This window comes from Artemia franciscana, chromosome 4 (genome assembly GCF_032884065.1).
Source record: "Artemia franciscana chromosome 4, ASM3288406v1, whole genome shotgun sequence".
NCBI lineage: Eukaryota > Metazoa > Arthropoda > Branchiopoda > Anostraca > Artemiidae > Artemia > Artemia franciscana.
The window spans coordinates 29,672,193-29,693,007 of record NC_088866.1 but is presented as its reverse complement, the minus strand read 5'-3'; the positions used below and the strand labels follow the sequence as shown (position 1 = coordinate 29,693,007).

The 20,815-nt window shown below is 36.8% G+C and overlaps 1 protein-coding gene across 1 annotated transcript; it reads right to left on the bottom strand.

The window, feature by feature from the left end:
- Positions 1-6,971: 6,971 nt before the first annotated feature.
- On the bottom strand, positions 6,972-18,225 carry LOC136026270 (uncharacterized). Its single transcript, XM_065702658.1, has 4 exons — positions 18,123-18,225; positions 14,397-14,564; positions 12,038-12,216; positions 6,972-7,263 (listed from the first exon to the last, which is right to left on the bottom strand). The coding sequence occupies exons 1-4, from the start codon at positions 18,148-18,150 to the stop codon at positions 7,048-7,050; spliced, it is 591 nt and encodes a 196-aa protein (XP_065558730.1). The 5' UTR covers positions 18,151-18,225; the 3' UTR covers positions 6,972-7,047.
- Between the last annotated feature and the right edge of the window lie 2,590 nt (positions 18,226-20,815).

Genomic DNA, 20,815 nt, shown 5'->3' with positions numbered 1-20,815 from the left:
GTGGAGGGGCATCTTGAGTGTTATCAAGGATTTTTCATTTCAAATTCCTACTAGTTAATCTTCTGCCATTGATCATTTTCAAATGCATTCGATCACTTTAGTCATTTGTCATTACGTACAAGAAAAATTAAATGCCAGATACATTGTCTTGATCCTCATGAAATTTTTGCATTCAAACAGTCTGTGTTAAGGAACAGTTGGTAAGGAACGACTCGGCTTAAGAGTAGCCGTAACTAAAAAAGCGGAATTCTGAGATCAATAGATAAATTAAAAAAATTGGCTTATTAAGCTGATTCTAAATATATAAGATTCATTGATTTTAGTGCTACCTACCAAAAGCTACAAGCCTAAGAAAATTTGCCAAAAAGTCACCAATATTTCTCCATCAATTTCAGTGTATCAGAGAACCCTCTTGCATAGAATTCAAGCTCCCATCAGCGAAAAGTTGCAATGTTTTTTTTCCAGAAGAAATAACGTAATGCTTATTTATCAAATTATTTTTCCCTTCGGGGTAATCAAATCACTGGCCCTAAAACATCGGGAGAGAGCTCATCCGAACGGAAATTAAAAGTTCTTGTACCCTTTTTAAACGACCAAAAAAATGTAGGGCAACTAGCCCTCCTTCCATGCTTCTTTCTTTCGCTAAAGTCATCAGATCGATATTGGGAAATAATCATTTTGTGCAACACTGTTGAGAGGTCCAATAATTATGCCTCTGGGGATAACATGACCCCCACGGCTCCTGGGGAAAGGTCTGTAAGTTATGAAATTTATCCGCTGTTGACGCACAAAATTTGCTAGCGCGAACTATACAGACATTTTTTGTGGGGTGGGGGATTTTCTGCTGGGAGATTTTACGTGGGGACGGAAGTTTCAGGGGAAATTCCACACTGGGAAATTTACCACAATTACTGCAAAAAATATTTTTATTTGTTTTACTTTATCTTTACCAACTCAATTTTACGCGTGGAGATTTCAAGGCTAATTGCCCGGAAGAAATCTTCATCGGGCTTAAATTTTCGATAGGATCTTTCCATGGGGAGGATTTTCCACGGGAGAAATTCTTCAATCGGGAACTTCCCACGGGAAAAATTCTCCATGTGGGAACTTTCCACTGGAAGAATTCTCCGCGTGGAAACTTTCCACGGAAGAAATTCTCCATGTGGGAACTTTCCGAGGGAGAAATTCTCCATGGGGAATTTTTTTACGGGTGCAACTTTTCATTGGAAGGGGAGGGGATCTCAGAGAAAATTTTCCAAGGAGGAGAAATTTCTGGCATGATTTGAAAAAAAAAATCGGAAACTAGAGTCTTTTTCAAATGAAAGTGTACAAAGAAGAATTTTTCAGGCGGAATTGTCCGTGAGGAATTTTCTGGGGGTCATTTTAAGTGAGAATGGAATTATTCGCGGTTATTTTTCATGGATTAGGAGGGGGTTGTTTTACGTTGGAGGAACTTTTCATGGAGAGATTTTCGGTGGGGGAGGTAGTTTTCATGGAGGGGGGCCGGATTCCCTGGCATTATCTAAAGGACAATCATAAATTGAATTAAAAGAAGACTTTTTTCAATTAAAGTAAAGAGCAACATTAATTTTTTAAACGAGCAGAAGCTATTATGTATATGAAGCTGGTTGCTCCTCCTCAATATCTCGCTCTCTACGCTGAAGTTTAAATTTTTTTCAGCTGTTTAAAAACAACTCCTGAAACACAAGGCCCATTTAACTAGAACAATAAGAAACTTTTCTAAAGAACTAAAATACTGTAGTATGAAGAATGAGCTATTTAGGAGGTGGCAACCCTCTCATGTACGTAATAACTCTGTTCGTTTTAAGTCTAAATGTTGCTCCTTACTTTCAGTTGAAAAAATTGTTTAGTTTTTAGTTTAATATCAATCAAGGGCTCTACTAATGAATCTATAACCATTGATATATACCACAGCATATGTATATATATAGATACCTATGCTGTGATAGTTACAATTTAACAGCAAGCAGGGAGTGGGGTATTTAGGAAGGCGGATCGCCGGATGATTTGCCGGGTACCAAGTTAAAAGGAAAGAAACATGGTTAAAAAATCAGCAAATAAACATTGATTTATTTTCACACTTTAACGTAGCAACCCTCGGAAAAAATTTGATACAACCAAAAGAAAAATACTAGAAAATCATGTTTTCAGGTATGGATAGACCTAAGATGGGTTGAGCGGGAATTTTTTTTTCATTTTGATGTCTTTCGTAGTTTAGGATTTGGGACAGTTCCCTGGCACTATTTCAAAGTATCTTCTTGGATTAGTAAATAAAGAATTTGGTTTTAATTCAAGCAGCTTCTTGATCATTTTAACGCATTTTTTTCGAATGAGTAACAAAACAGTGAAAAGCATTAATAAAACTTAATAATTCACTACTTACTTCATAATCTTTAACTTAGACAACTTCTTGATCATTTTAGAGCTTTTCTTTATCAAAGGGCTATCTTTAGCCTCGCTACTTATATGCTGCGTAGGACACCTTTCCATCAAGTCTTTACCTTGGCCAAAATCAGAGAAGCTAGATGCACTTTGCAAGCTTACACGTTGCATCAACTGCTCATGTGTGAAGGCATCTGCCTCACCACGGTAAGTGCATTTAATGCTAAGTAATTCAGGCTCAGAACAATATTTCTTATCTTTTCTTAGTATTGTTGAATCAATGCATGATGTATCTTCGTTCAAACTCAATTTTTTTCTTATTGAAAAAAAAGATTTCATTTGTTTATCCATACTTGGTAAAAATCAGTTAAACGTTTCGTCAAAAGGCTAAGTAACTACTGTTCTAGTGATAGGTATAGACTAGGGAAGCCATTGTTGAGCAGTTTTAGAGAACACCTGTGTTTTTCTGTAGTTAAATTTTGAGACTTTTTGTGTTTTATTTTAACATCTGAATATGAAGATTTTTGTTTTCGATTTCTCATTTAATTTTTTACTTCACATGCTCCAATCGGAGGGGGAATTCTGAAAATTCCTTTCCTTGTATTTTCATTTAAAAAATACACCCCCCCCCTGGGATTTTGAAGAATCTCTTTTCTTTAGCAGCTTCGTACGAAAAATCGAAAAAATCCTCCCCCACCCCGAAATAAAGTCTCTTGGCACCTTGGACCTTCTTAAGAGAGCAAGAAACTTCACGCAATAATGACATTACAAGCTACAGAACGTTAAGAATAGATAATGAACGATATAAATAACAAAATGACCAGCATTTATTAGAACAACCACTCACAAGGATACTATATAGAAAATTTATAAATATTTTGAAATTTCGTCTGGTGGTTTCTGCCAAGAATCACCTTTTCCTTCCTATTCTTTCCCTTCCTTCCTTCTTGTCTTTACTTATCTTTCCCATATTGTGTTTCCTGTTTTTTATTGAATCTTCTCCTTTCCAAAAGATATCAAACAGTTCAAACGAACTGCAAGTAAGGAGTCATGAGGCTCAATAGTAGCCGAGACTGTAAGAAACACAGTCTTGATAATAATAGATACATCAAAAGAATCAAATTTGTTGGTTAAATGCACGAAACTCATGAAGTTTAATGTTACCTATCAAAAGTTACGAGCCTGAGAAAATTTGTCTAATCTTTGAAAGGGGGGGGGGGAACACCCTTAAGACATCAAATGAAAATCATACCATGAGATTCAGAATATCAGAGAACCCTACTGTAGACATTTCAAGCTCCTGTATACAAAAATGTGGAATTTTGAATTTTTTACCAGAAGCAAGATCACGGATGCGTCTTTATTTGCTTGTTTGTTGTTTTTTTTTCTAGGGATGATCGTATCGAACCAGTAATCCTAAAAGATCGGGAGAGGACTAATTTGAGTGGAAATCAAAAGTTCTAGTGCCCTTTTGAAGTGATCGAAAATATTGGAGGGCAGCTAACCCCCTTCCAACCCCCGTTTTTACCAAAAATTATCTGATCAGAATTTTGAGATAGCCATTTTCTTCAGAATGATTGGAAGATCTAATAGGTATGTCTTTGAGGATGACTTGACCCCCACAGCCCCGGGAGAAGCACTGGAAGGCTGCTTACATATAGCATTGGCTATTGGGAAGTATAAAATATTTTTGGGGGACGGGGATTTTTCGCTGGGGGATCTTTGAGATCTTTCCATGGAGAAGTGAGACAATCTTTCCATGGAGAAGTTTTGATGGGAGAAAGGAATTTTCCATGGGAGGGGGAGCCAGATTTCCCAGCATTAATTAAAAACTATCAGAAATTAGATAGAAGCTCAGAAGTTTTTTTCAAATTAAAGTAAGGAGCAACATTAAAATTTAAAACGAACAGAGATTATTACGTATATGAAGGGGTCAACATTAAAATTTAAAACGAACAGAGATTATTACGTATATGAAGGGGTTGTCCCCTCCTCAGTACCTCGCTCTTTGCGCTTAACTGTTTTTTGAATTTGTAAAAAAAACTTATTATTCTAGTTAAACGGTCCTTGTGTATCAGGAGTCAACCTTAAATAATTGGAACAAAAAGTCACACTTTAGCGTAAAGAGTAATGTTCTGAGGAGGAGGCAACTCCCTCCTATACTTAATAATTTCTGTTCGTTTTAAGTTTCAATGTTGCTCCTTACTTTCCGATGAAACAACTTGTTAGTTTTTTTTTAATTTAACTCAAATCAAAGAACTACATTGGATAACAACTTTCAAAGTTTTTAAACATTTGAAACAGATTTGGCACAAAAAGAAAGAGAAAAAAAGAAACAAAAAAAATAAGCAGTGAGGAAACGAACCTTAGGACTTTATTCTAAGGAGAAAACGAACCAGTAGGGGGTGGTAAATTTGCTTTCATCGTCAAAACCAAGATGAGTGCTGCCATCCGTCTAGAGTGTACTCACCTTTGGTATTTTTCTTTTTAGGCGGAGGAGATGAGTGCTGCCATCCGTCTAGAGGGTACTTCCTCCTTGCTATACTCGTATATAAGTTTGTTTCAATTTCGTTTCTGAATGACAATGTTGACTTAATGATACTTTTCAATAAGCCCGTGCATTTTACGCAGTCAGCTAAAAACAATTTTCTAAGGAGGAAACGAACCAGGGGTGTGGGTGTGAAAATTTGCTGTCATCATTAAAACCCAGTCTTGAACTCACTTTTTGTGATTTTTTTATGGCACTTGGTATTTAACAAATGACATATAGCGATCGCAAATTCTGTTGGTCTGTCGGTCCCGGTTTCGCTAGTTTAGGCACTTCCAGATAAGCTAGGATGATGAAATTTGGCAGGCGTATCAGGGACATGACAAGATTAAATTAGAAATAATAGTTTTCCCGATTCGACCATCTGGGGGGGGAGTGGAGGACAGTTAATTCGGAAAAATTAGAAAAAATGAGGTATTTTTAACTTACGAACGAGTGATTGGATCTTAATGAAATTTGATATTTAGAAGGATATCGTGTCTCAAAGCTCTTATTTTAGATCCCGACCGGATCCGGTGATATGGGGGGGAGTTGGAGGGGAAAACCTAAAATCTTGGAAAACGCTTAGAGTGAAGAGATCGGGATGAAACTTGGTGGGAAAAATAAGCACGAGTCCTAGATATGTGATTGACATAACCGGAACGGATTCACTCTCTTTGGGGGAGCTTGGGGGAGGGTTAATTCTGAAAAATAGAAAAAATGAGGCATTTTTAACTTACGAAGGAGTGATCGGATCTTAATGAAATTTCATATTTAGAAGGAGCTCGTAATTCAGATCTCTTATTTTAAATCCCGACCGGATCTAGTGTCACTGGGGGGAGTTGGGGGCGGCCGGAAATCTTGGAAAACGCTTAGAGCGGAGAGATCAGGATGAAACATGGTGGGAAGAATAAGCAAGAGCTTAGATACGTGATTGACATAACCGGACTGAATCTGCTCTCTTTGGGGGAGTTGGAGGGGGTTTTAATTCGGAAAAATTAGAAAAATTGAAGCATTTTTAACTTAAGAGCGGGTGACCGTTTGTGAGGTATTTTTAAATTTAATATTTAGAAGGAATTCACGTCTCAGAGCTCTTACTTTAAATCCTGACCAGATCTGGTGACATTGGGAGGGAGTTGGACGGGGAAACTGGAAATCTTGGAAAACGCTTAGAGTCGAGAGATCGGGATGGAACTTGGTGGGTAGGATAAGCAAATGTCGTAGATGCGTGATTGACGTAACCGGACTGGTTCCACTCTCTTTGGAGGAGTTAGGGGGTCCAGTGCTTTGGCGAGTTTGGTGCTTCTGGACGTGCTAGGACGATGAAAATTGGTAGGCGTGTCTGGGACCTGCACAAATCGACTTGATAAAGTCGTTTTCCCCGATTTGACCATATGGGGGGGGCTGAAGGGAGGGGAAAAATTAGAAAAAATGAGGTATTTTTAACTTACGAGTGGGTGATTTGATCTTAATGAATTTTGATATTTAGAAGGACCTCGTGTCTCAGAGCTCTAATTTTAAATCCCCACCGGCATTAAGCCTCTGATTTTCCTTTTATATTAATCTATTGATTCTTAGAATTTTGCTAGAGCTCATACCATATGAGCTCTTGGCTCTTCCGACCTCGTCACAAGTGCCTTATGAGCTCTTGTTTTTAGGCGGAGGAGATGGGTGCTACCATCCGTCTAAAGGGTAATTCCCCGATGCTGGGTACTTCCCCACTAGCTACGTTAATCGTTTGGAAGCTCTGAATTTTCTGGGGTTTACCTGGATTTCCACAAATAGAAATTAGCTTCTCTGAAATCACCCCGAAAATCAGTTTCTGCAAATGAGACGATCGTTAAAACAAAATACAAATCGTTAGCTTTTGTAAATATTCTTTTTCGGGGAAATTTTGGAGAAGGAAATTTTCTTTAAGAAAATTCGGTGCAACTCCAGAAACTTCGAAGATAGTGAAAGCACCGATTGAAATCCTAGTAATTCACAAATGTTTGAATCGACCATAACCCACAGTAGTCACAGGCTTAGTAGGTATAAATCATTCCGAAAAATAAATTTAATATTTAGCTTTATATACTTAATATATAGTTGTATTACAAAAATAATATCACAACAAATTAAAACTGAGGGACGAAAATGGGTACGTTTTCCGTTCTTTGTCGGCTAACTTTTTTCTGTTTCTTCCTCACAATAGGAGTTCCTTCCTCTGAACCAAATGACTCTTCTGACTCTTGAAATCTTTCTGGTATAATATATAAATCTTTATTTACTTCGTGGAACTGCTCGGTTAGGGAACAGTCAACTGAGAACCACCAATCACAGACACGCTTTGCCTAAAAGATAAGAAATTAGTTTATTAAGATTTTGCTGCAAAAAAATCTAACTAATTATTAAATAAAAATTATTATAAAAAATCTAACTTCCAGAAATAAAAATTATTGATGGATGATATAGATATATATGTCAAACAAACTTATCATACAGTTTGTAGTAACAAAATACAGGAAAGGAGCGATTTAGCCTAATAGGAACCAAAACTTTAAAAAGCAAACTTCAAAAAACAGAATACGATTGATACATCAGAAGAATTAGCTTTTTAAGCTAACAGACTGAAAAAATTGCTTGATTTTCGGAAAAGGGGGGAAACATCCCTGAAAAGTCAAGCGACCTTAATGAAAATCACACTGTCAGATTCAGCAAGCCAGACAAGTGTATTATAGAAGTTGCAAATTTTTTCTACAAAAAAAATGCGAAATTTTGCTTTTTTGCCAGATGAAAAAAAACGCATGCATACCCACACGCACACGCCCCTTTATCCCAGAAACATCTGATCAAAATTTTGAGGTATTCATTTGATTCAGTATTGAAAATCCCTATGCCTTTGGATATGACATGACCCCCTGTGAAAAGGGCTTAAAATTATGCGATTTTCCCGTTGTTCCCATACAGTATTTGTTATTGGAAAATATAGATGTAACCCGAATAAAAGATTATTTTTGCTCGGAGCCGATGGTTCAACAGTTGAATGCCCTAGCATGTGAGATTGAGGAAAATACGGGAAATGTAAATGAAGTTTCTTCAAAATTCGCGGAGCTGATACGGAGTCCTTTACTTGAAAAAATGGAGAAAAAGGGGAAACAAAAAAGCACGTTCTTCGACAATGAATGTGAACGGAAAAAAGAAGAATTAAATCACATGCTAGAATATGTTAAAAAATCCAAAAAGGAAACTGAAAAATTGGAATTGCTCCGACAGTATAGAAGTAAAAGAAAAGAATATAAACTAATGATAAAAATGAAGAAACTAGAGCTTCGATGGCGGGAACAAAATGAACTTGCGCATTTTTATAACACAAATGATCTCCGGGAATTCTGGAAAAGAGTTTCATAAAAAAAAAATGACTGCTCCCAAATGTATTCCACAGGAAGACGAGTGGCCCCCCTTCTTTGAGAAACTAGAAGCAGGTACAGCATCTGGCACACAACAGCCCCCACCCGATTTCGAAAAACTGGCAGAAGAAGTCGGAACCCCCTCTTGTGACCACACTGAATACCCCCTACTGGAAGAAGATTATCACCTTTGTCGCCAAACCCAGCGAGAAGAAGTAGAAGATGCCATAAGACAAACTAGGAGTGTGTCTGCGCCAGGACCAGATGGAATTCCAGCAAAGGCTTTGAATGTACTACAAGTAGTTTTATTACCTCTGCTTGTGGGGTTGTATAACTTGGTTATGAAAGAAAAAAAGTGGCCTGATCCTTGGAAGATATCTGTAGTTATCCCCCTATTTAAGAAAGGTGATGCAAGTTTGTGCGAGAATTACCGACCAATCAGCTTAGGAAACTGTCTTGGAAAAATTTTGGACAAAATCTTAAACAAAAGGTTGGAATTATGGCTGGATGAGAGGCAAATTCTGAAAGAAGAGCAAGCCGGTTTTCGTAAAGGATACTCACCATCTGATCGAATGTTTGTTCTAAATGCATTGATTAGTAAGTATTGCAAGGGAAACGGAAAGTTGTACGTGGCTTTTCTTGATTTAAGTAGAGCATTTGACAATGTTGACCGCATAATTCTGTTTAGAACGCTTTTAGGAACAGGAATTCCGTCACCCTTTTTAAGGGTTCTTCTCTCGATGTATTGTTTGACCAGAAATGTGGTAAAGATAGCAGGAAGCGGTATATCTAGAGTTTTTTTTTAATGTAAAAGGTGTAAAACAGGGTAGTACCCTATCACCGAAACTTTTTGCTATTTTTATAAATGATCTTGCCGAATACCCTGAAAAAAGGTGGGCGCCAGTTGTACACCTTGGAAATAAAGTATTATCATTACTATTATTTGCCGATGATATTGCCTTGGTCGCAAGATCCAATTCAGAACTACAAACTCTGTTAGATTTAACAGCTGAATATTTAGAGGAAAAGAAACTGGAAATTAACACAAAAAAGACAGAGGTGATGATTTTTTGCCGTAGACAATTAACAGGAAATAAAGATGAGGAAAGTTTTAATTTGAATGGTGAAGCTGTGAAGGTTGTGTCTCAGGCAATATATTTAGGAATCCTTCTAACATCGAACGGAAGATGGAGCAATCACATTTCGAAGATGGCAAATCGAGGAAAAACAGCAATGGCAACGCTGTTAAGGAACAGTAATCTGACGGGAATAGGTGACTTAAAGATGCACAAAAACGTGTTCAACTCAAAAATAAGGCCAATCCTCCACTATGGAGGGGAAGTATGGGGCCTAGAAGGGGCAAACTCATTAGAAACTCTACAGCTACAATATTATAAACGAATGCTAGGTCTGCACGCCACAACTCACACACTTTTCATCAAGGGAGATTTGGGACTTTTCTCCATGAGAAAACATAGACAGATCCAATTAATTAAGTTTTGGCTGAAAATACTGCAATGTCCCTCCTCAAGACTCATCAGAGCAGCATATGATGAATTACTTACCCTGGGACAAAAATCGTCATGGCCCTTCCATGTCAAAAAACTACTGGACAGCACAGGTCTATCGTATGCATAGAATGAAGGAGAGGGTCCAATCTCAGATCAAAAAGCCTTTCTGTCAGAGATCCAAACAAGGCTGGAAGACCAAGAAATTCAGAAATGGTGGAGTGACCTTAGCCAGTCGGAAAGCTTAAGTTCTTACTATAAGGTGAAAGAAAATTATGGTAAAGAGCTATATTTTAAATTAGGGATTCCAAAAGAATCTCTGAGGTCTTGGATGCAGGTGCGAGCAAACTGTCTCCCTCTTCACAGTATTTGGAAAAATAGGTGCCACCCGGAAATGCGGTATACTTGCCCAATTTGCGGAAATCTTGATGGGCTAGACCATTTTCTTTTCAGGTGTCAGGGGCTAAAAGAGCTAAGAGGGAGCTTTCTTGGGGTGGGTGGGTGTGAGCCCCTTCTTGGAACTTTGAAGTCGACTTCAAAAATTAATATAGTAGCAGTGGCAAATTTTGTCCGGAAGGGTCTTGTTATTCGAAAGTCGATTGTTACATAATTTTGTTTGTTTGTTGTTTTATATGTATGTATACGGCCTGAAAAATGGCTTTAAATACAGTCATTCATTCATTCATTCATATACAAAAATTTTCAGAGAAATTTTTTGTGGAGCTGAGTTTTCCATGTTGAGAACTCAATACAGGGAGGTAATTTTCCCGAGAACTTTTCCAGGAGAAACTTTACACGAGGGGATTGAAGGGGGTGTCCTGGCATATTTTAAAAATCGGTCAGGAATCCTACTGTAAGTAAGGAGCAACAGAAAAACTTAAAACGAAGAGAAATTATTCTGTATTTGAGAGGGGCTGCCCCTTCTTCAACCTTTGCTCTTTATGCTAAAGTCTGAATTTATTCACCATTCTTTAAGAAAGACACCTAAAACACTAGGGCCGTTGAATTTGAATGGGGAGTAGTTTAAAAGAAATGTAAGATACCGACTTTATTAATAAACATAGTTATAACTAGTGACAATTTACAACTATTTGCACAAATAAAAAAATACGATTTTGCTGGCGTGCAGAAGAAAAATTAAACATCTTTAAACACACCAACAAACAATATAAGAAAGACTAAAAATTAAAATACACCAAATTACTTCACATCATCACTTCCAAGATAAACACATACCTCCCAACAATCTTTTTAATTATTCCTGGAGCCACTACGGCAATAACTAAAAAAATGTAAGCCCCATTAGCCTGTCATAATAAAAACAAATTTGAAGTAACAAAATTGGGATTGCAGTTTTTAAAGGCCAACGAAAATATCAGTAACGCCAATGGCTCTTTTGGTTTGGTTTTATCAAAGTTGTATCGTCCACATTTTCTTGGAATTTTCTTCTAATTTTTGTGATAGCACCGATGAATTGTGTCGGTAGTCCTCCCGAAATGTTCATTGTGCTCATCAAGAAAAATATTTGTTGACCTTAAAAGACCCCATTTCTTGGTCTTTATTTCTTCAGATTTGTTTCTGTAGTAACTATCAAAACAGAAACATTTGACTGACCGACATTATGACCGTATATCACTCACCGTAGCTGCATAAGTGTGGTTCAATCCCACTTTCTAGAGCTATAATGGAAGAAAGGCTATGGTGGTTGGCCACGTTTAATGGATGAAGTATGACAAGCTGCCAAACTGGCCACCCGTCTTGGGCCAAACGGAAAGCAGGTCGTTCGTGAATATAATGGGAATATGTCATTAAGAAAAATTTTAAAGGCATTAGAACTTCATGGGGAGGGTGTAAAGTGTGAGGTTTGAATATCTTGAGATGGAGGAGGAGCTTGTGAAGATATGCTGGGATCAGGTGGCTTGGTACTGCAATGAAGTAGTAGTGAATGATTTTTAGGCTTGTTGTTACTTTTGCTACACTGTATGTCGTTTTAACCTACTCTAGGCCTAGTTTCTCAAGCCTGGCTCTCTGTATGTCTAGTCAAACATTTATGCATGTGCGTGAAATAAGCAATTTTTTTACTTGGATTTGGAAGACATAAATTAACTTAAAAATTAAGATAAAAATCACTGGAAAACTTACAATCCGACAACTATGATAAACGCGTAATTTAGAATTTGTGCAGATTAATCCAAAAATTGGCTACATACCTGATCGTAGATTGTGCCATTTGGACAAAGAAACGACTCGAAGTGTCCTGTGTCGTCACAATAATGCCATCCTTGACATCGAGACTCCACGTCAGCGTAGTAGCCAGGTACTTTACCAGCACAGTTGAAATTGGTTCTTGGAACAGAATGAAAAGTCGGATAACTCTCCCCTGGGGTGCCTAGAAGAGATAACGATGACTTTAAAGGAACCTCACACTCAATATAATACTCTCACTTTTTCCAGGCAGATGATTATTAATGAATCTCCTTTTCCCCTTAGTGTGAAGTATTCCTTTAATTATACACATGCTTATGCGAAGGAGTTGTTTTAGAAAGGGGTGGGGAAGGACAAGTTCATAAAATGCAGATGCTTATATGTACGTCCGCTTTAGAAAGCTATTACCAAATATAAAAATTACAGAATCTCTGGAAGGAAGGGGTAACCAACTACCGGATTTCCTATATATGAAAAGAACCTATTTATTAACTCAAACCTTAATGTTTCTCCTGAATTAATGCTTAACAAAATTATAAATTTATCCAAGATATATATTTCAAGTCAGAATTCGTTCAAGAATTTTCAATCTTCATGATCTGAGCCACAAAATGGCCCCTTGTCCTACCCCCAACACCATTACCAACAAGCAAATTCTGAGCAGAAGTTTAGGAAGGTTTTTTTCAAACTGATCCGATTGAAACATATGGGGAAAGAACCTTGGGTCAGTAGGAAGTAAGAATAATTACGCCCTTTTCCGATCTTTGCACAAAAGTACTTGGATCTATTTGAAACCTATGGAGCAGGTAACTTTGGCCACAGGGACAGAGGAGATAAATATTTGGAAACACCCGCCACTTCTGAGCCCCATTGACCATCTGCACGGATGTGCCTGGATTTACTTGAAATTTAGTAGACTGGTAACTATAGCCAAGGAGGATTCTTTTAAGAAACTTTATACAGTTCATTTTTATGATGTTGTTACTAGTAGTCTTCAGAGCTTCAAAATTCGAATATCTGCCCTATAAGACAGAGAAGGAATAGTAAGCAGGAATCATAGGGCAATTGCATCTTCAGGGAGAGGGTTTAAGTGTTTTTGCTAGGTTCTTAAGATTGGTTAGTGAAATACATGAAGATAGTGGAATTTCCGTCCGTACCACGGAGAGTAATTTTAATCAAGTTTTTGTAATCAAAAAGTTCGAAATAAGGACTTTTATTAATCCAATTGAAGGAAGTTCGATTTACATTTTACGGATAATAGATAATAGGCTGCAAAAAATTGTGCTGCTCGGTAACTTTGAGCTAGGCAAAAAGTATGACATTTTCGAATGGGACAAAAAGTAGAGCAAAATCAAAGAAAGTCGAGACTTCATGGAAAGGAGTAAAGAGTAAAGCGTGAGCAGAGAGGGGTAAAGACGTAGCGTCGGCAGTTGCTTTGGTTTGATGTTCCGATGGGTTGCTAGTAGTGATAATTTAGTTTTTGCCATGTAGATTTTTCAAACGCCCGGTAGTAAAATTGGAATTTTTACTAGTCAAATTTAAGGAAATTTAGTTTATTTTTTTAAGGATAAAAGGTGTTAGTTTACGAAAATTCAAGCTGCTTGGCAAACTAGCTGGGGCTATACGGAAGGTGTATTGTTTTCGAAAAAGGCAAAAGATGAGAACTGATTCACAGGAAGCTTTAATTCCATGGAAGGGAATAAAAAGCAGAGCTCTCAACAGGGTGGACGTACCCTGTTGGTACGTACCCTGTACCTAGGGTGAGTTTTAAAGGGTCTTTAAAACTCAGGTAAGTTGGTGCCATAATTATATCTCAGGAATCATTATACTTGAAGGAAATAAGTCTAGTTTCGTGTATATAAATAAATGACTTACGGAACACACATCCCCCCCCCTTCTTGAAATCTCGAGAATCTTGCAATTGAAATAACTAAAAATTTTAAACAAAACACTGACTTCTTTTGGTTTGATGAATTCGGCACCCCTCCCCTAAACTCACCCCTCTTCAAAGTATTTTTTGTTTGCTTCTTTGAAACCTCTCGACATTTAAAAAAAAAATGTTGTAATTGAAATTCGTACTGGAGCTGTTGTATTTGAAGGAAATAAGTCTAATCTGGTATCAATAAAAAAAAAAACACTCATGCCCCCTTCCTAAAATCTCGAGAGTCTTATTTCGAGAGTTTTCTCGAGAGCAATTTTCCCTAATAGAAATAACTGAAAATTTAACGCAAACACTGACTTTTCTTGCTTTGGTGAATTTGGGATCCCCCCAAACACGCCCCCACCTCAAAATAACTTTTTGCTGGCCTGTTTTGGACCTTACACATTTACACAAAAATAATTTCCTTTATTTCGGTTTCATACCTGGAATTGTATTGATATCAGCTTCTTCACTAGTTTCGGCAGACTCAAGCTGAGTTGTTTGCTTACGGACGGGCTTCTGAGGTAACCGGCTTGCTGGCTGTCGAAAATCCTCAAATCTTGGGTTTGGATCAAACTGGAACTGCTGAGCAGAGGCTATTGCCAGTAACACTAATATAAAACGCACATTTTAGAATTTAAGCTAATTTTGAAGTAGATTAGAATTTCAAACTAAATTAAAATATCTGTCGGATACCTTTAATTCATAATAGAACAAGTAATTAAAGGATCAAACAAATAAAGCCAAATAAGGAGCCAAAATAAAAGTGCCAAGTAAAAGGGTCAAGTAAAACGGTCCAAATAAAAGAGACAAATATGAGGGCTAAGTAAAAGAGCCAAAAAGATTATTTAAATGAAGAAGGCAAATCTGAGGAGAGGAGAAATTCAAATTGAAAAGCTTTAACTAACGACCTAAACTAAATGAAGTGTTTGTCAGAAGATATTGAAACTGGAAGCCATATACACCCATATATTATTTTTAGTATAAGGGCAAAGCAGTCTAGTAACAATATTTCAGGGGGTAAAACTCGAAAAAAACTTTTTTTTCTGGAATGGTGACATATTTTCTTCCATTATTGTAACATTTCTGTTGTTGTCTCTTATGGATCCAAATGAGATTGAAGAAAACTTCCAGTTCACCGCCTAGAGGGTAGCCAAACTAGGGAATCATTTTTGGAAATCAATATATGCCATAATGCTATAGCTCATATTTATCGTTGTCTATAGGTAAGACGTTAATTCACGGAAATGTAGGGTGACATATGTTTCAAAATATAGGAATGGAGAATTTTGTTGCGCTTTTATTGTTCGGCCGAAAATACAAAAAAAAAACATTTTTTCAATGAAATTACCAAAAAAAGGTTTTCAAAATCGAAGATGGGGACCTAAAACCTCATGCCCCCTCCAAATGTCGCTGTTCCTAGCTTATGTCATTGTAATTAGTACTGATACATTTCAGGACGTCAGAAGCTGGTTCAATGGTAATTATTCCTTCCAAAAGCTTATGTCCAAAATCGTGCTACTGTAGTTTCACTAGGCTAAGAACACCTTTTCCAACCAAAAATGGACTTAATTTCATTTAAATGGTAAAAGCTTGTATCCGTCGATTAAAGGTGCGAGACCTGGAGAAAAGGTGATAAATGTAGAAATTTGCGAGATTCTATCTAAGGCACCATTTAGATGCCTCTTTTCCCCTTAACCATTCTTATGTTCCCCTTACCAGTCCTGGTAATAAATGTAGAAACTTCCAAGGTTCTATCTAAGCCACCATTTAAATGCCTCTTAACCTCTTTTCCCCTTAACCATTCTTATGTTCCCCTTACCAGTCCTGGTAATAAATGTAGAAACTTCCAAGGTTCTATCTAAGCCACCATTTAAATGTCTCTTAACCTCTTTTCCTCTTAACCATTCTTATGTTCCCCTTACCAGTCCTGGTAATAAATGTAGAGCCGTCCGAGATTCTATCTAAGCCACCATTTGAATACCTCTTAGCTTCTTTTCCCCTTAACTATTCTTATGTTAAAATATCCAGTCTTAGTAGATGTAAAAAATCTAATATATTTTCTGTTCTATCTGTATCACTTTTAAAATGTATTTTTTTTTTTTTGTTTACGGGTATTAAGCAGAAAGAAAAGAACGAACGTATGGCATAAAGCATGGGAAATATATAATTTGGACTATATAATTGCACATCGGAGGATTTGGGACTGAAGCACTTTTAGGAATGATATAAGTAAGTATTCTAGGATTTTAAGTTACTTTGGCCATTCCTAAAAGTGCTTAACTTCACGTTACCACAAACCTCTCCTTCTATGCAAATATTTACCCGAATTATATATAGCCTAGCCCATGCATCCCACGAGTAAATAGTGATATGGGTACAACGAAAAAGATTCATAATCTAGCGTGGATGTTGTCACTGTCATGCCTAAAGGCAGTGGCGATTCTGGTCTTTCTCGCATCCGGGGCAAAATCTTGATTAGCACCTCACCCTCTGCCTCCAAAAAAATTTCAGATCAGATTTTAACAAATTTTTCATTTATTAACAAAATTTGAATGTAAAATATTACAAAAAAAATTAAAATTAATTCAATTCACTCAACTTTTTTTTATTTTTAAGAAATGGCGAGGAAAATATGGGAAAAAATGAAGCTTTTGGATTGAATTTGCTTGTGCTTATTGCCAACCGCACTATCTAATGTATTTTAAGGAATAAAAATTTCAAAAATTACAGAACTATTAGATTTTTTTTTTGGAAATTTTACGCCCCTTAAATTCCTGTGTCCGGGCAAGTTTCCGCCCCCCCCCCCCTCCCACGTACAACCACTTCTGTCTAAAGGTCGTACCTAAAATGTCTACACTTCTGAGGTAGCTACTGTAAAACAATTTGCTAATCTGAACCAAGAGAGGATCAGCAGGATTACGTAGATAAAGAGGCTCGAAGCATCATTTCACGTAAGTTGCCCTGTTTGGGTAATTATATAACAAGCTTGAGAATGTCAATTGCGACCTTTGGGCATGACAGAGACGATATTTATGTGTTTTTGCGACGGGTGGAAGGGCTCCTTTTCTACAAACAGGTGATTTGGGCCATTTTCTCTGGAGTTTGCAGACGCCGAATATGAGCTTTAGGCTTGACAGGGACGATATGCGTGTGTTTTTTGGGAGAATAGAGACGGGACAGAGATGTCTTATATACAGAGACGAGATACGCGTAAAAAAACTTCACTGAAAAAAAAACACAAATAAAGGGGAGAGGGGAAGGAGGAAAGATCCTCTTTACTAACTGCAAATTAACAAGAGATTTGGAGAATTTTCTCTGGAGTTTGAGGACGTCAGAACTTAAGGTTCGAAAGGAACTATGGCTTTTTTCTCTGCACTGAAATAACACGTAAGATAAGGCCCCCTTGTGTAATTAAAAAAGGCAACAAATTCGGGCCCTTATCTCAGAAGTTCGAAAAAGTCTTACGGGACACTTAGATGTAAATCCGGAGGATGAAAGCGTTATTGAAAATGTATTCAGTGGTGTCAACACACATAAATCTAGGTGGTGGGCTAAAATGCTCTTTCAAAATCTGTGGGGGTCATTCTGTTTTGTTTTTTTTTCATCAACTTTTCATTGAAAATACTAGAAAGGGTATTTTTCAATGAAAAAGTACCCCCCCCCCCCAAAAAAAAGAGATAATTTTCAAAATCTAGTGGGAAAGGCATAATATAGAAGGGGGCAAATGCACCCACTATTTTTCCCCAATTGATGCCCTTACATATAATGTTTTACTGATAATTATATTGATTACAGCTTTGAAGACGGTTTATCACAGAACTGTTGAACTTACATTATAACAGGGGTGCCGATTGAGGGGGGGGGGAATTACCCGCTAGATTAAAAAAGAACTTTGTTTGCATCTTTCTTCTAAAGTCAAAAGTTCCCTCTCCCTAGTTTTTAAAGAATATATTTTGGTTCATCTTCATTTAAAAAAAAAAAAAAAATCTTGCCCTTTCTCCTATTTTTGTGAATTGGTGCCACCATATTCAAAGTTTGAGAATGTTAGATAATGTGAGAATGTTAGATCTTTAGACTTTGTTTGTGGGTGTTTTTGCGTATCCACTGAAATAACATGTAAAACACAGGGCCCTGTTTCTAACTAAAAATAGATATGAGACACTAACCAAAACTACAGCAAGTTCTCAAAATCATCCTTTCCTAAACACTTTCTACGTGTGATTGAGCATTCCTATATTTTATATTGATAGTCTTGTATAAATAGTTAGTACCTTTTGAAGGGCAGATGCAATAAGGGTGGGGTCAAGCTTAGCAATATTTCCTGCCTCTGTCTCTTTTTGCTTCAAGAAGTGATTATGCATAACTTTCACTATCATTTATTAAGTTTAGTATTTGACCTTTAAAATTTTGCATTCATGCACTATATTCACTAGTCAACTGAAATATGCTTACTTCATTGTTTTTACGAGGTTTAAAACCGGTATAACTATTATAACGTCACTCACTTATTTCAATTAGACTTTTCAAAATTTTATAATATTTGCATTAAAAGTGGATTTCTAGAACAGAAAAAATATTATGGAGAAGCTCAATCGTAAGGGTGCTATAATATGGCATTTACGAGACACAAAATAAGAACATAACGGGCTTCATACCTACACAGAAGGGAATTACCCCTCTAAACTGGTTTGTCGATATGCCTTTATTAGTTTAGACCCCCTCCTTCCCTCTTCCTCTGGGAAATTCTCTGATCCTCCTTTCTTTTGAGAAATCCTTAAACAACTCCCTCCCCAGAATGACATACTATGATTCACCTAGGCCGGGTTTTCAAGAACAAAATGTCATAGCTCAATTATTTATAGAGGGGCTAAGCTATGGAATAAGCTTGTTCCAAGTATTAAAGAATTGCCCATTAATCAATTTAAGGCCGTGCTGCGTGTGGGGTTTCTTGGTAGGTATACCTTTGAAATAGATTGAGATTGATTGATTTAGTATTGAAAATAATTGTTTATTGTTTTTTTCTTTTGTTTTCTTTTTTTGCTTCGGGATCATGATATTATGTTGTTTGATTGTGTATGAATTATTTATATAATTTTTTTTTTCTCGGTACACGGTTTCACCTTTCTGCTCATTTTAGATTAACTCATTGTTTTTCTGTTTTTGTTCTTTTTTCCTTCTATTTTTTGTTCTTTTTGTTAGTAACACACCCTCGCAAGCAACGCTTTTGGTGTGCTACCGATTGATTTTGTCTGTGTTATTTCCTTTGGTTAATAAATTAATACTACTACTAAAATTAATACTACTACTACTACTAGAAAGAAGACGATATTATGGACATTGTCGACTCAAAGGAGGAAATCCATTTCGGAGGAGGATGAGGTAAATTGACTATTTGGGGGGAAGCCTTATAAATAGGTTGGTATTGGAACAGGCAAGAGCTGAAAACGTGCTGCGAAGAAGTCTTGTCGTACTTAGCATGATATTGCTTAACGATATCTTATCAGCAACAACTACTTAGTATTTGAAGCAAGGGCATTCGTAGAAATTCAAAAAAGAGTGGGAATGGCAGTATTTAAAAAATGTTCTTGGAAGCCAGTGGCGGATCAATGTGGGGGCACGAGGGGCATGCCCCCTAACGTAGTTGTGGATTTAGGGATAATATTATTTTGCCATATTAAATATCATATTTTTCGTAGAGGGTAAACATCTTTTAATTTTTTTTATGGCATGGTGGTTTCTATAACTTACTATTTTTTGTATCATTGTTTTTACATCATTTAATTTCAACAGATTTATTAGAAGTTTAACCCTCAGCAGATTTTAAATTAAATTTGTGACCATTTCCACAGCCTACCTACGGCATATAATCGTTGAGGTAGCATTTAAATTGCTTGTATTTCTTTGTTCGCAAGTTTATCGATGTAAAATATTTTGAGCCCCCGGCTAAAAAAATCCCATAGATCCACCCCTGTTGGGGGCTGAGGCTGAAAAATCTGGAATTTGTCAGATTTTGAAAAAAAAGTAAAAAATAAAAATTTGTAATTACGGCGTAAAAGTCTATTAAAACACACTTTTCCTTTGCCTCCTTTTTTTACTTTTTGACACTACGTTTACCTGCTTTCCCATGGTATTTTCTGCAGCGTAAAGTGCAAATGACTCTCTGGAGTTTAGAAGGCTTAGATTGCGTTAGCCCTACTTCTATTTGTGGTAATTCCTGTTCCTTTTCAGTTTGACTTGATTATTTAGTGTAATTTCTGTTCTCTTTCGGTTTAAAGATCATGAAAATTGGAACTGGGAATGTTACAACGTTAAAAAATGACTATCGCATCGACATTTTGACTGACGAATTCAGGCGATTCGAACTCAACTTATTGGATATTTCAGAAATTAGTATCCCAGGTGTAGAAAGCATGAAATTAAGTGATATAGAATTTGTTTACTCAAGCAGGAAGGATGGGAAACATAGACAGGGAGTAGGGCTCATGATGAATAAGGAAGCTGCTAAGTCTTGTTTAGGCTCGGAATGTATTAATAATATAATACTAATTTTGTAACTAAAAAGTTCAGGATATCAGTTATAGTAATATATGCCACTGTTGAGCCAGTTACGGGAGCAAATAGAAAGGGTCCCAGGTAGAAATATGTTATTTTTTACTAGGAGATTTTAACGCCAAGGTCGGTAGAAATAGGGATAGATGGTATCCTAGCCTAGGTAAATTTGATTTAGGAAAAGAAAACAGCAATGGCTACATACTTTGGCAATTTTGTAGGTATAACAATCTAGTTATAACCAATACAGTACTAGGTCATAAAATGGGCTATATGTCGACATGGTATTCATGAGATGGTAAGACAGCAA